Source organism: Diorhabda sublineata, chromosome X, assembly GCF_026230105.1.
Source record: "Diorhabda sublineata isolate icDioSubl1.1 chromosome X, icDioSubl1.1, whole genome shotgun sequence".
Classification (NCBI taxonomy): domain Eukaryota; kingdom Metazoa; phylum Arthropoda; class Insecta; order Coleoptera; family Chrysomelidae; genus Diorhabda; species Diorhabda sublineata.
This window is the reverse complement of record NC_079485.1, coordinates 27,264,912-27,279,105: the sequence shown is the minus strand read 5'-3', so window position 1 is coordinate 27,279,105 and position 14,194 is coordinate 27,264,912. Positions and strand designations below refer to the sequence as shown.

Genomic DNA, 14,194 nt, shown 5'->3' with positions numbered 1-14,194 from the left:
TTCTATAAATTTCTTTGAGTAATAAAAATATAATAGTTTCTTAAATATAATAAGTGTAAAGTCTGTATATAATAGAAGAAATTATAATGATAATATAAATAATTCTACAGCGCTATCAATTTCGAAAAACTGGGAGTTAGATTGATACACTTTTGCAGCAAGTGTCCATTTATTTTCTTACCTTGGGGCCAGGAATTATTTGAAGTACAATTTATCTGAAGTAATAGAATAATAGCAAATTTTAGTATCCACGCTACTGGTAAAAGCATCATTCATGTAGTTATTTTTGTTCTAACTCGACTGAAAATTCCCTAGATTCATTCGTATTCCCACAACTTAACGTCAAAATGCTCTAATGTGATGTGATAGTGGTCGCCGATGGACAATGATGACAAAGTGCTTGAAATTGTTGTAATATCAATAAAGAAGATAATTTAATAATATGATAGTATGCTAGCATCGACAAATATTGGCAAGGAACATATTTTTTTGTACATTCAAATATATAAGTGATTTATCGGCTTTGCATACCTCGGCGTTCATTTCATTAATTTGCTAAAATGTTGTCTATAGGACCAAAAATGGATGGGGGACCAAATATAAAGTATTTTGAGTCCCCAGAAACACTCACTGCTCTAGAAGCAGTAAAAAACTGGTTACAGAAAAATGGGAAAAAGGTAAATTTTGCTTACAATCAGTAGTATATACAAAATTAGTTATGATCTGAAACGTATATTGAAACATGTTTATAATGTTCTTTTATTTTAAAGTACGTCCAAAACGAACAACTTACAAATAAAACACTATCCACAACTACAGTTCAATTTATGCAATTTCAAGAGGATTTTTTGGGAAAGAATGCCCAGAAGCCAACAATGACGCGTATACCTGTAAGTACTAAAAAAAATTATCAATCTTTATTATTTTCAAATATTTAATTTCGTTATTTATAATATTATCCAACATTATAAAACATTTGTGAATTTTACATCAATATTGTTGTGGTATTATTATAAGTTTTATTTTTAGGTTAAATATTTCTTAGATTTTAAGCCAGGGGGAGGTCTTTGTCATATGCTTTTAGCTGCCTATAAATTTAAGAGTGAACATGGCTGGAGAAAGTTTGAAATACCATCAGGAAAGGTAATATTTTGTTTCCTCTTTTCAACTATAATTCAAATGGTAGCAATAGAAATTTATTGTTAACATCTTCAGATTACAAGTGCGTATAACTTAAATATATGAACATTAAAATATATATGTTATGGACTTTGTCAAAACTGTTAATTATAATTCTTATAAATTAGGTTAATGTGATATACATCAGTGATGATATATATAAAAAATTGTGAATGCATCACTTCCTAGTTCCCTGTTTTCAACATAAACATAACATGTTTTCCCGTTTTAGGCATTGCATATATCTATATTTCATTTCTATTGAGTTTTTATATTCCGTTCAGTTATATTCTATTAAATATTTGTTGAATTAATAATCAATCACTAATTACTTCATTCCATTTGCAGATATATTTTTAATACATTTGAAGATAAGTGATATTTGTCAGAAAATATTTTAAATGTTTGTAAACGATTATTTTCTATTATTTTTAAATCGTTCAAATTTTTTTGGTATGAATTCTTGGAATGAATGAGTAGCATTAAACTTTTATTTTGATATCTTGTAATGAAGGACACATAAACTTTTTTCTTTTATTATTTGAATAGATCTATTATATAAAAATATTGCATATCTTTGAATGCTAACCTAACACTTACCATGATAAACAAGCTATACCTTATTTCGGGAATACTTTGTTTACATTATGTAACATTTATATCCAGTTTTTTTTTAAATTCCAGAATGTGTCAAAACTGGAACGTGTATACGAAATGTTTCAAAGTATGGAAAAGGCACTAATAACTGCAAAACTATATACCTTGCCTATTGTATTTATAAAACCAGAAATCGATAAGGCAGTAGCTCAAAAAGTAAAGGAAATGGTCAGAAAAAGAAATGGGCAAATAGTTGAAACTGAAGATACAGCTACCCACATAATATATGGCTCAGTTGATCCACTTAAGGATGAATATGGGAGACCTACATACAAAAGAGATAAAATGGTTATGATGCACTGGTATTATTTTCCAAATTCTTTCGACACTTGGGTCAACCTGGAGTCAGCTGGACTGGAGGGACTTACGATTGAAAATAATTCTAGTCCTCACTCAGGACCATGGAGGGTTAGTTGTAATTGGATTTATGAAACTGATCAGTATAATGAATGGATGTCGGAGGAGGATTATGAAGTAGATGAAAATGGAGTGAAGAAAGTACATCCTAGATTAATGTCTGTAGAAGATTTAATGAATCCTTCAGAAGATAGGAACAAAAAGAACAAAGGTAAAAGGAAACGCTCCCCTTCTCCTCCGTCAAAAGTAGGCAAAAGAAAAAGTGGAAGAAGTCCTGCTGTAGGGAAAAAAACAAGACCAGAGGATCCCGAATCTGAAGATTTAACGAAAGACATGGAAGAACCAACTCCAGAACCTAATATAGTTGAAGTTAATCCTACTCCACCACCAACAAATCAGCCTGTTAAGAAAGATCATGAATTACAACCACTTAAAGGAGGATCTATAACTGATTTAGAAGAGAACGAAGAAAGAGGTGATGATTCTCAAACTGGTAAAAATAGTGATAGTAATACACAAGACGATGGACAAGAAGATAATGTAACTGAGCAAACTCATCACATCATTATTCCATCTTATTCTGCATGGTTTGATTATAATTCAATACACGAGGTGGAAAAAAGAGCAATGCCCGAATTTTTTAATGGAAGAAATAAATCTAAAACCCCAGAAATATATTTAGCTTATAGGTAAGAAAGTTATTCTTAAGAAATAAATTTTTCTTCCCAAAAATTTATTTTGTTTTCACGTTTATTTCACTTCTTTGAATAATTTTTGATATTTTATTTGCAGAAATTTTATGGTTGATACCTACCGGCTTAATCCCACTGAGTATATAACTAGTACAGCTTGTAGACGTAATCTTGCTGGAGATGTTTGTGCTATAATGCGAGTCCATGCATTTTTGGAACAATGGGGTTTGATAAACTACCAAGTTGATACAGATTCCCGGCCTACACCTATGGGTCCACCGCCCACATCTCATTTTCATATCCTTTCAGATACACCATCGGGTCTACAACCTATTAACCCACCGAAAACTCCACAACCTAGCGCGGCAAAAACTTTATTGGATCTTGACAAAGTTCAGGATGTTAAAAAAACTGAAAATACAACAGAAATATCTAGTTTTGGCCTTAAGTTAGATCAGTATGCTAAGAAACCCGCTGTTTTAAGAAACAAAAGTGCAGCATCTCTAACGAGGGATTGGACTGAACAAGAAACGTTATTACTACTAGAAGGATTAGAAATGTATAAAGATGATTGGAATAAAGTGTGTGAACATGTAGGATCTCGCACTCAGGATGAATGTATTCTGCATTTTCTTAGGCTACCTATTGAAGATCCTTATTTAGAAGATCCAGAAGCTGGAGGGGCCTTAGGACCTCTAGCATATCAACCTATTCCCTTCAGTAAAGCAGGAAATCCAATAATGTCTACGGTTGCATTTTTAGCATCCATAGTTGACCCTAGAGTGGCAGCAGCAGCCGCAAAATCAGCTATGAATGAATTTGCTAGAATCAAAGATGAAGTACCTGCCTCTGTTATGGATGCTCATTTAAAGAATGTTGAAGCTTCAAATGCTGAAGGTAAGTATGATCCTGCTGCTAATTTATCACTTACTGGTATAGCAGGAACAGTACCTGATAAGGAAGAAGAAGATAAAATTAAAAAGGAAGAAATTAAAGAGGAAGATAAAGTTGCCGAAGAAAAGAAGAATGGTGAAAGTAAAGAAGAAAAAAGTAGTGATAAAATAAAGACAGAAACTTCAGATGTCGAAAAAGAAGAAAAAATTGATATATCTGAATGCAAAACAGAAAAAGTTAAAGATAGTGAAATGCAAAGTGCAGCGGCAGCTGCTTTATCAGCTGCAGCCGTTAAAGCCAAACACTTAGCAGCTGTAGAAGAAAGAAAAATTAAATCATTAGTAGCTTTGCTTGTTGAGACCCAAATGAAGAAACTAGAAATTAAACTAAGACATTTTGAAGAACTAGAAACTACTATGGAAAGAGAAAGGGAAGGTCTTGAATATCAAAGACAACAACTCATCACAGAAAGACAACAATTTCATTTAGAACAGTTGAAAGCTGCTGAGTTTAGAGCTAGGCAACAAGCACATCAAAGGTTACAAGCCGAACAAGGACAATGGGCTGCTCAACAACCGCCCACAACACATTCAACCCCACCTACTGAAACTGGACCAAGTACAACTCCTACACCTCCATCTCCCCAAGCAGCAGCAGTAGCTTCTCCACAAGCTCCGCCTCATATTCATATATAAAAACAAGATTAGAGGGGAGGTTCACGAATCGCACTTTCCCAACTAATGCCACAGTTTTTATAATGGCTGAAGTATTAATTTAGGAAGTCTCAATTTATAGTTTTTGCTATAATTTTATAAAAATTAGATTAAGTGAACTTTTTTTAATTTTTAGGCTACAGGTAAAAGTGGCTTTGATAGCCTGAATAAATTTCCATTTATATGGAATACTACAATCATGATGCTTTATGCTAATTATTTTGTCTTTTGATTATTTACTTCTACATATATATTTAATTCAAATTATTGTGTACATTTAATTCAATTTATCATGTATATTAAATTCTATTGAATTGATGGTTAGGAATCACCTTTTTATGGGATATATAAATATGTAATGTCCCATTTTAAAACTTAGGGTATAAAAATTGTTAAAAACGATACAATAGTTGAACGAATTGTGAATTATTGCAACTAGACGTGCTGAAATTATGGAAATTCTCCGAAATTTCATGACAAACTTCACGGTTTGTTTAGGGACTTTAATGCATAATCGTCAGTGTTGAAATGATTTTTATTTCTTCAAGAGAGTTTTGAGTTGTGAAAATTTATGTCCTCATTTTTTTTTTCAAACAAAAAGAAACTGATTGATATTTTCTTCAATTTTTTACTTTGGTAGGAACTTATATTTACATTTTGTTCTGAAGTGAATAATAACAGTAATCTCTCACTGGTGGTACCTTCAGTAGCCTTATTAACCTTTTGAGTACTGATTTTATGGAAGACTTTTATCCACATATAATGGATTTAATGATAATAAATACTAATATTGGTGATATAAAGAATATTTTTCTAAGAACATTCCAATAACAAAATGTGAATAAGTGTATAAATGAAACAAAATAGAAATATTTATAAAGAACAAGAACTAGCTTTATACCGTGTGGTATTTTTTAAAACATGTCAGTAATTGCATAGGTATATGGTACTGTTTGCACTGTCAAATGTTTTCTTTTCTTATTTTATATTTATAACATACGCGGCACCATTGTGTAGGGTGTTTCTTTAATTCTGTTTCCAGAATATTCTCTGGAAAATGTGTCGAATTTTTCGCTTGCAAACGATGTCGTGCATCGTTACTTGAAGGACGCCCACGGGTATTATAATTTGGCAGAACCACTTATGCCAATAATTCCTCATTCAATAATTTTTAAAAGAAATTGGACAGTGCCTGATTTGGTTCCACAATTGACTTTATTATGTAGAACATGTGAATTAAAAATAGCCATTACTTATAGATAAAACGCCATTTTTTGTAACCTTTTTCGCATTTTCTCATAAAGGAAAGCACGCTAGCAATTGGTCCTGTTTATAAACTCCTTTCTTACCTGTATTATATTCGACTACATTTGATAATTTTGTCGAAATTGTCATCTTTCTTTTTTCGCTTTGTTTCAATATTTGAATGCTTTGCACTAAGCATGTATACATCATTTTTATCTTTCCATTCTAGTGGGATGATAACATTTTGGCCTCTCCTTTTTTTAGTTTGAGGAAAGCAAGCTCTTTTGGCATGTGCTTTCTATTCTTTTACACAATTCTATCTTGTTCCAGTAATGCTAAATATAATTGTGGAAACGAATACCGATTGTAAATTGGTTGTGCCACTTCTAGGACAAACTCTCAGATGCTGCTATATCAGTTTCCGGTAATTTATCTGTACCAACATAGATTTTAAAACGAATACAATAACCTGATGAAGACTCGCAAAGCTTCTAGATCAAAACCGCGTTCGTTTCGATGGATTGAATTCAATATAACTCAATTTTCCTTTGAACTTCATAAGAGATTCATCTAGTGATTCTGCGCTTTTTTCGGTATAAAAATTGTAGAATTTATTATTCAGATAATAACTAAATTTCTTATTTTCCTAATTTTATCATTTTTATCCAACTTTTCGTTGTCTGTAAAGTGAAGGAATCTTGTGATATCAAAAACGTATCCCGTGGCATAGCGGTTGTAAAAATTGAAGTATTTATAATAGTTCTTTTTGACCAATATAAACTCAATTTAGATATTTTAATTGAGACATAAGAATATATAATGCGATATATCCTTTCATTTTATCCACAGTTAAAGGAAATCACTTCAGGTTTCGTTTATTTGCACATTCTTTCACAATTATTTGATTGGCATATCTATTCGTTTCTTCAACTGTCATTTTCCAAAAAAATAACTTGATCTAGCCCTTTTAATGGTGTAGGATTATCACCCGTATCTACGCAGGTACGAAACATTGATTCTAGCTATTTCTTGAAATTGTTTTATATCAGCAAGATTTTTTTTCATTCTCTAATTCACTGCTTTAATTCTACTTGGCACTATCATTTTCGCTGTCATAAAATGGATTTTTTAATTCAGACATCTCCAATAGCGTATCAAAAAGAAAACAGGGATAAAATAATAATAAGTGGAATTAACTTTATTTGCAACTGTAAGATGTCAAAAACCAACAACAGGAAATTGTTTGCGAACAACGCCAACTGGTTGGAGTACTTAAAAAAAAATTAACGCTTGCTTCTCAATTCAGATGACAAGTCAGACTCGTCCACCGTAACTTCGCTCAATAAACACATGACGAGGCTCATTCATTAAATGTACTCAAAGGGTTAAAAGGGATATTGGTACTTTTTTTTATAAATATTCGTATTTTCAATGGTATTTTCTAGTGTTAGATTTCACAATAATATTGCGGTTTTTAACACTGTTGATCTAATTTTACTAACTTCATCAACTTTATTGATTTGAACGGTGATGTTTTTAGGGGACATGTGTAAATATATGCCACAGTAACTGTTTCAGAAAGACTATTTATTTTTGGAAATAGAGCTACATAATTTTTGATAAAGTCTATAGTTTCTTTTAATTTGATATTTTGAGTATAAGATTTCAATAATTGCCTCAATCACACCACTAACATGAAAATTTCAGGGAACAGTTTTTTATTGATCGGGTGCTTCTGAAATAATTTTATTTATATAAGCAGTACAATATCTTTTATATTCAACAATTGAAATTGTTTTGAGGGCTTATGTTTTTGGACAAGTTGGGAAAATCAGTGAGTTTAGTTGTTAACCTCGAATAAAAGTGTATGTCTAATCGTCCAATCCAATATTTTATTATACACAATTATTGAGAATTAACAGTTGAATGGATTGACAAAACAAAACTCACTTATTTTCATTAATTATTAACATTAATATTAATTTGTGTTGGACGTTTAATCTGAAAATTCATAACTTACTTTATATACCAACTCATCAATTGTCAAAACTATGGGTTTTTCTAGTGTTAATCCTTTTCACTATATTGAATCATATACATTGCAATTTTTGTACTTTTTACACTATTTTTTTTTATAAAATATATATTTAATTATAAATCTATTAGTTAAATTGTATTGACCGATGTTTATTAGTATGAACGTTACCTTAGTGCAGGGGTCGGTACCTTCTTTGGCCGCGGATCAAAATAAACCAAAACTCGAGTATTAAATAGCATTTTAGTAAATAATAAGATACAGTGGAAACTCGATTAACCAGACAGATTGTTGTTGTTAGGAATTCGGATAATCGAATGTATGAAGAAAAGCGGGTTTTGTGAATTAAAATAAGTTCATCTCTTAGGTGGTTGTCCGGGTTCTCTTTTCCCTATTGGTTTCCTTTCAAGTAAGATGCATGGCAGTCTACTCTCTTCCATTGCCAGTATCTTTTTCTTTGACTCCCCCATCTTACGGTGTCTTGCACCCCTCATTGTTTCCTGATGTCAGTGTTCCTGATTCGATCTACTCTACACTATAGTCCTGAGCTTTTTCATTTCGGCTACCCAAAGCATGCTTTTCGTTTTGTTTGTTTCCTCTCTGGTTTCTATTCCGTATGTTATGATTGGCCTGATACAAGTCTTATAGATCCTAACGTTGCTATTCGTTTGCCCATATTATCTGTCTTAAACAGCCCCATATGGCAGTCGCTTTGTTGATCAAATCAGCAAATTCGAACACAAGCATCTGAATTTTCAATAATTAATCTGCTCCTGTTTTCACTTGAAATAAATTTCATTTGTTAAAATATTTGCTCACATTTATAAGTGGACAAAATGGCAAAACCATTTTTTTAATGATGAAAACCTCGTAGGAAGTAATGCCCAACATGTTGATATCTTGAGAAAATTATTGTCTTCTGTATTTTTCAAATCGTTCCGCAATTTCTTGAATTTTTATAATCAATTTCTAAACTAATATTGTAAATTTTAAGATATTCAAAATTTATACAAATTTATAATATTTTCTTCTATTTCATCGGGCTTTATTATAAATGTAAACATTTCTCCATGTTTCTTAAAACTTTGAAACCGATATCTTATTCACTTTTAATGACCGAAATCCAACTTTCGAATATATTTAGATTGCGTTCATCGGTATTTTCTTTTTTATGTTCCCTTTCTAACAAGGGAAAGAAATGGAATTTTTCAGTTTCAAATAATATCAATTTTGAAGTAAAACTCTTCCATTCCTCACACATTTTCACAATACATTGAAATCATTATAATGGTTCATTATGTCTGTTAAGAATAAAAGTCTTAAAAACCAAAACCATTGTTTATCATTGACTTCGAGATCATTTTCGCCGATTTCGTGAAAAAATATTTGTATATCATCAATACACTTTCCAAATCTATTAAGAACTTTTTCCCGACTTAACCATCGTATTTCAGAATGTAATAAGAAATCTTCATATTTCGATTCAATTTCCTCAAAAAAAGCTTTAAAGCGCCTGTCAAATAAATATTCTTGATGTATGATAAAATGAAACGATAAAAGTGAACGGCCAAGTTCCTTTTTCATTAGTTTTACAAATCCAACAGTTTTCCTTTCATACTTAAAGCACCGTGAGTTGCTGCAATTTACTTTTTAAATCTCATTTAAGAAATTTGTAAACTCTTGTATTTGACGAAACATATCAGTGACTTTGCCCAAATAGGATTTTACAATAGACCCAGACTTGGGCCATGTACAACTCTGGCCCTAGCTTGGTAGCCATTATTGACCCAGACTTGGTGGGACTCTGGGATGATAACAATGTCCCTCGCTTGCAAGCCTGGACCAGGCCTGGTTGCCTACATAAACCTAATACTAGTCTGCAACCGTAGGTCCGGCTGGTTGCTTGTAATGGGATGGGATGGCCGAAGTAAGGTTACATAGAGTTCCACTAGGTTTGGCTGACTGTAAAATGGCCGGGGCTAAGACTTCAACCAGGCTTGGGACATTATTGGTTTGCCAAGGCCGGGTTTACGAGCGTTGGCCCAAGTTAAGCCCCCTCGTTCAAGTCAAGAACGCATAGTTCTTCATTAACATTCGAGATGCAAATCTAATAATTATTGCAAGCCTACCAATACTTTCGTCATCTGCAATGCTAATTATGTCACAAGATAAATCATTTTTGACCTGTTCATCAATATTCTTGGCCATATCTTCAACGCGACGCTGGTCTGTTCTAGCTGACAATGGTATTTCTTTGATTCTCTCAATTATTTGTTTTTTATTTGACAAGTCATTAAATGGTTTTCCATATGCTTAGAGCTGCACAAAACTGGCAGACGTAGCGTGATTGTTGCTGGTAACAAAACTTTAAGAATTTATTTTGTTTTCCCAAATTTAATACACGTTTAGCAATGTAGTCAGATTTATCTTAATTTGCCATTTCACTCACATCATGTTTTGAAGAAAAGTGTCGTTCAATATTATAAGTCCTGGTGGCAATTATATTTGTACATTAAGTACATATCAATTTGTCACCATTTTCGATACGCCCATACTTTTCTGTCTACGCATCTTGAAATAATTTCTTTTTTGCTTTTTGTTTGTTCGTGGTAATTTTTTTAAATAATAATATTTATTTCACCAGGTCAATTTTATTGTGCTACTGTACTACACGTACTATAACTATAAGTGAGATAAAGACGCTCACATCCAGGAATGGTACAGCGGGGGTGGGGCTTTAACTGATATTTTTATATGTTATACTGGATTCAAATTTGGTAAGTTCATAACTTTGCGACAAGAAGTTTATGGGAAAAAAATGTTATATCTTTTACTTTATTTTCGGAACTAAAGTGGGTCATTTGAAATAACCAAATGGGTCACTCGGTGACCCACAGGTCGTAGGTTGTCGACCCCTGCCCTAGTGTATACCATCCATTTATTAAGTTGAACTTTGAAGAGTTATTTCAGGCAAATTTTTGTGCAGAAATTCACAAAAATTAAGATTTTTGGTTGGAAGTAATAAGGTTTATTATTATTTTTTTATTGAATTTATAAAAGTTTAAAAATTGCCACAGCTTTATTGAAATGTATACAGTCGACTCTCGTTAATTCGAAACTCGAGGGAATGTATTACGATTTATCGAGTGTTTAAAATATCAAATGGCTCGAAATTTGTGAGAGAAAATAAATAAAACTTCGAATTAATAAGTGTAATTATAATTTATTACTACCATTCTACTCGTATAACATTGTCAAAAGTTTAGAGGTACATACATGTATTCATAATGTGAATTAATTAATCTTTCGAATGAACTCTGTTATACTGGTTTGCTCCAAAACACATTGCTGCTGTTTAATAACTTTTTCTAAGAAAAAAGTGACTGAAATGCTTTTTCATCACTTTCGTTTTGTAGACAGAAGATTTGTAAGGTATCGAATCAGGATCTTCCTTAACTGACACTTCTGCCAAAAGTTCTAATGTATTGTCCTCATCTTCATCGTTACCTTTTTTCATTCGTATCTGTCACAGATAAAATTTCATCATCGGTTAGTGAACCTGGGACAGCAACATCTTCATCCACTTGAACAAAGTCAGAGAAACTCACACCGCTGATGTCAACTAATGGTTCTATTGCTGGTTCTTCATCATCCATAAGTATTGGAAGATCTTCTTTTAAGAAACCGGATTTTTTGAAGCAGTTGAGAATCGTTAGCGGTGTTACAGCTCTCCATGCCTTGTCAGAACCGTGATATTTGCAGTTGGCTGCTTATCGAGAGAATATAAAACGAGCTTATAATTTCTTTACGATAGAACGTCTTAAAATTATGGATGATCCCTTGGTCCAATGGTTGCAATTTGGAAGTTGTATTTGGCGAAAACAAGTAGAGTTCCACGTTGGACAATGTAGGAGGACTGTTGTGGACAGTGCAAATGTATAAAAATAGTAAAATTTTCCGCTTTTGTCGTTTCATGTCCTCATCAACTGTTAAAAACCAATTGCTAAAAAGTTCTGTCGTCATCGAAACTTTTTTGTTACCACGATAATCAGTCCATATTTACTGCAAGTAAAAGTGTCAACCTCTTATTACTACGTTTTTCCCCATGACATTTTTCATTTTTAAAAGTAACCGTCTTATCCGGTAAACATTTGAAAAATAGGCCAGTTTCATGAGTATTAAAAATGTCTCGGGCATCATAGTTCTCAATCAAGGTCTTTACCGGAATTTACTGTGCCAATCTAACCAAACTGCTTCATCAACACTTCCACTTTCCCCACAAACTTTTTCAAACACAACATTTCTTTTTTTGAAATTTGTAAGTCACCCTTCTCTTACCCCAAAGTTTTTGATGCTTAGAGTAGACGCGAACTCTTTTCCTTCTTCCGCTAATTGACACTTTTTGTCCTCTACGTTGTCTTAGCCAAATGACCAGGCTTTCTTTCAGACTAGGAAATTCACCTTTAGTAGCTCTTTTCCATACTCAAACATTAATTTTCTCCTTGTGCTTTATTATGGTTGAGAGAGTACTCAGAGCAATGTTAAATTCTTTTGCAACACCACTTTTCTTCTCACCTTCCTCTACTTTTTCGATTAACTTCTTCTTTTCAGCAATCGTCAAATATTTATACTTGCTAGTGCTCATAACTAAGACAAACTTTTTATCAGTATACCAACGAAAGAGTAACAGTAACTGAAGGATAACTAAACAAACCCATTTACGATAAGTGTGTATCAAATAGTCAAACTAATCATAACATAATCACGTATCGTGTACGTTGATACAAGTTTGAACTTGTCGCAAAATGTACTTACAATTTTTTCGCCTCTTTCTCTCTGCAACTTTGAATTGTCGAGTGTTGGACGCTTATGAGTTCGAATTAACGTGTCGTTTTGTTATATAGTAATGATTTTTTCATTTGAATTACCAAGTACATAAAAATGTATTGATTTAGTTCGAAATATAAAGTGATTTTGTGTGGGACTCGTGATAACTTTGAATCATAGAGAGGTTCGAATTATCGCAGATTTGAATTAACGAGAATCGAATGTATATATATTTAAAAATGCACTTTTTTGTAATACAAATCTAATACCCTTCGAAGTTTTAAACAAAGAGATTCTGACACAATTATTTTATTCAATACTTTGTCAATTATGCATTTTTTTACATAACTGATATTTACTACTAATTATTGTATCAATAAAAAAGAACTATGAAATTACAAGTTTGTTTGATTAGACAAATAGGTGAGTAAAAACAATAAGCAGTATCAGGATTATGTTACTTAATGAGGACTACCACGTGAGGTCTCCGAAATGATATGTCAAATATAATTTTTGGATGAAGGTAATTAAAAACCGGTATTTTTAACTCACTCCTTTCACAAGCGATCGATCACCAAAGGAAATGATTTGATTGGTAGCGATATGGAATTTTTAGATTCTCATGTACCCTTCCGCTCGCACATTTCTAAGTGACTAGTTACGACAACACCGGTATACGAGGTCTGACTATTAAATAACAAGACTGGTTACGAAAAAGGGTTTTATTATAAAAATTATTCTATATTCGAATGCTACCCTTCAATATACTCCCCTCCCCTCGCCACACACCTTTACATACGTTTTTTCCACTGATCAAAGCAGTGCTGGAAGTCTTTGGTTACCGCCTTTGGAGTCTCTGCCGTTTTTTGCTTTACCGCTTCCATCGACTCAAATTGGGTCTCTTTCAAAGCAGATTTTATCTTCGGAAACAAAAAAAGTCGTACGATGCCAAATCTGGTGAATACGGCGGGTGTTCGAGCACTGGAGGGCACTTACTGGCCAAATACTGCTTCACAAAAAATCCACGAGTTGTTCTTCCGCAACTTGGGCCGTTTTTTACCAACTCGTTCTCGCAGGGTTGCCAAAACTTATAAATAGTAAGTCTGGTTGACACTCTCACTCTTTGGAACCCATTCAGTCATCTCGATACCGTTAATGTCGAAAAAAAAAAACGATCAACATTGCCTTGAATTTTGATTTGCTCTCTCGGCACCCACTAAAACGCTTGTCCTCATAGGCCTCCAATTATCCCAGGTTCATTATATTTTAAAAAGAGACTAAAACATTTCAACATTATATTCAACTGTGTAATTTTTTCCTTTCTTCTAATATCATTTAACTCAGGAATTGTTTGAGGAACTTTTATGAATGCATCTATTATTTCTTGTCTTTTGAATACCTCAATAATTTTGTAAAAGCATCGACTCAATGTTGATTGGGAGATACCCAAACAATAATTATTACCTACATCTTGCTGGTAACTACCAGTACCAAAAAACTTCAATGCTGCCAGTAGCAAAATGAAATAATTTCATTTTAATATTAAATGTCAAAGGAATCACGAACTACATATTCAATAGGTGCATCCAATAAAT

General features: G+C 32.6%; 1 protein-coding gene across 1 annotated transcript; it reads left to right on the top strand.

The window, feature by feature from the left end:
- The first annotated feature begins 270 nt into the window (after positions 1–270).
- LOC130450787 (SWI/SNF complex subunit SMARCC2) lies at positions 271–12,997 on the top strand. Its single transcript, XM_056789412.1, has 5 exons — positions 271–677; positions 771–890; positions 1,030–1,143; positions 1,864–2,882; positions 2,986–12,997. The coding sequence occupies exons 1-5, from the start codon at positions 561–563 to the stop codon at positions 4,472–4,474; spliced, it is 2,859 nt and encodes a 952-aa protein (XP_056645390.1). The 5' UTR covers positions 271–560; the 3' UTR covers positions 4,475–12,997.
- Positions 12,998–14,194: the final 1,197 nt, after the last annotated feature.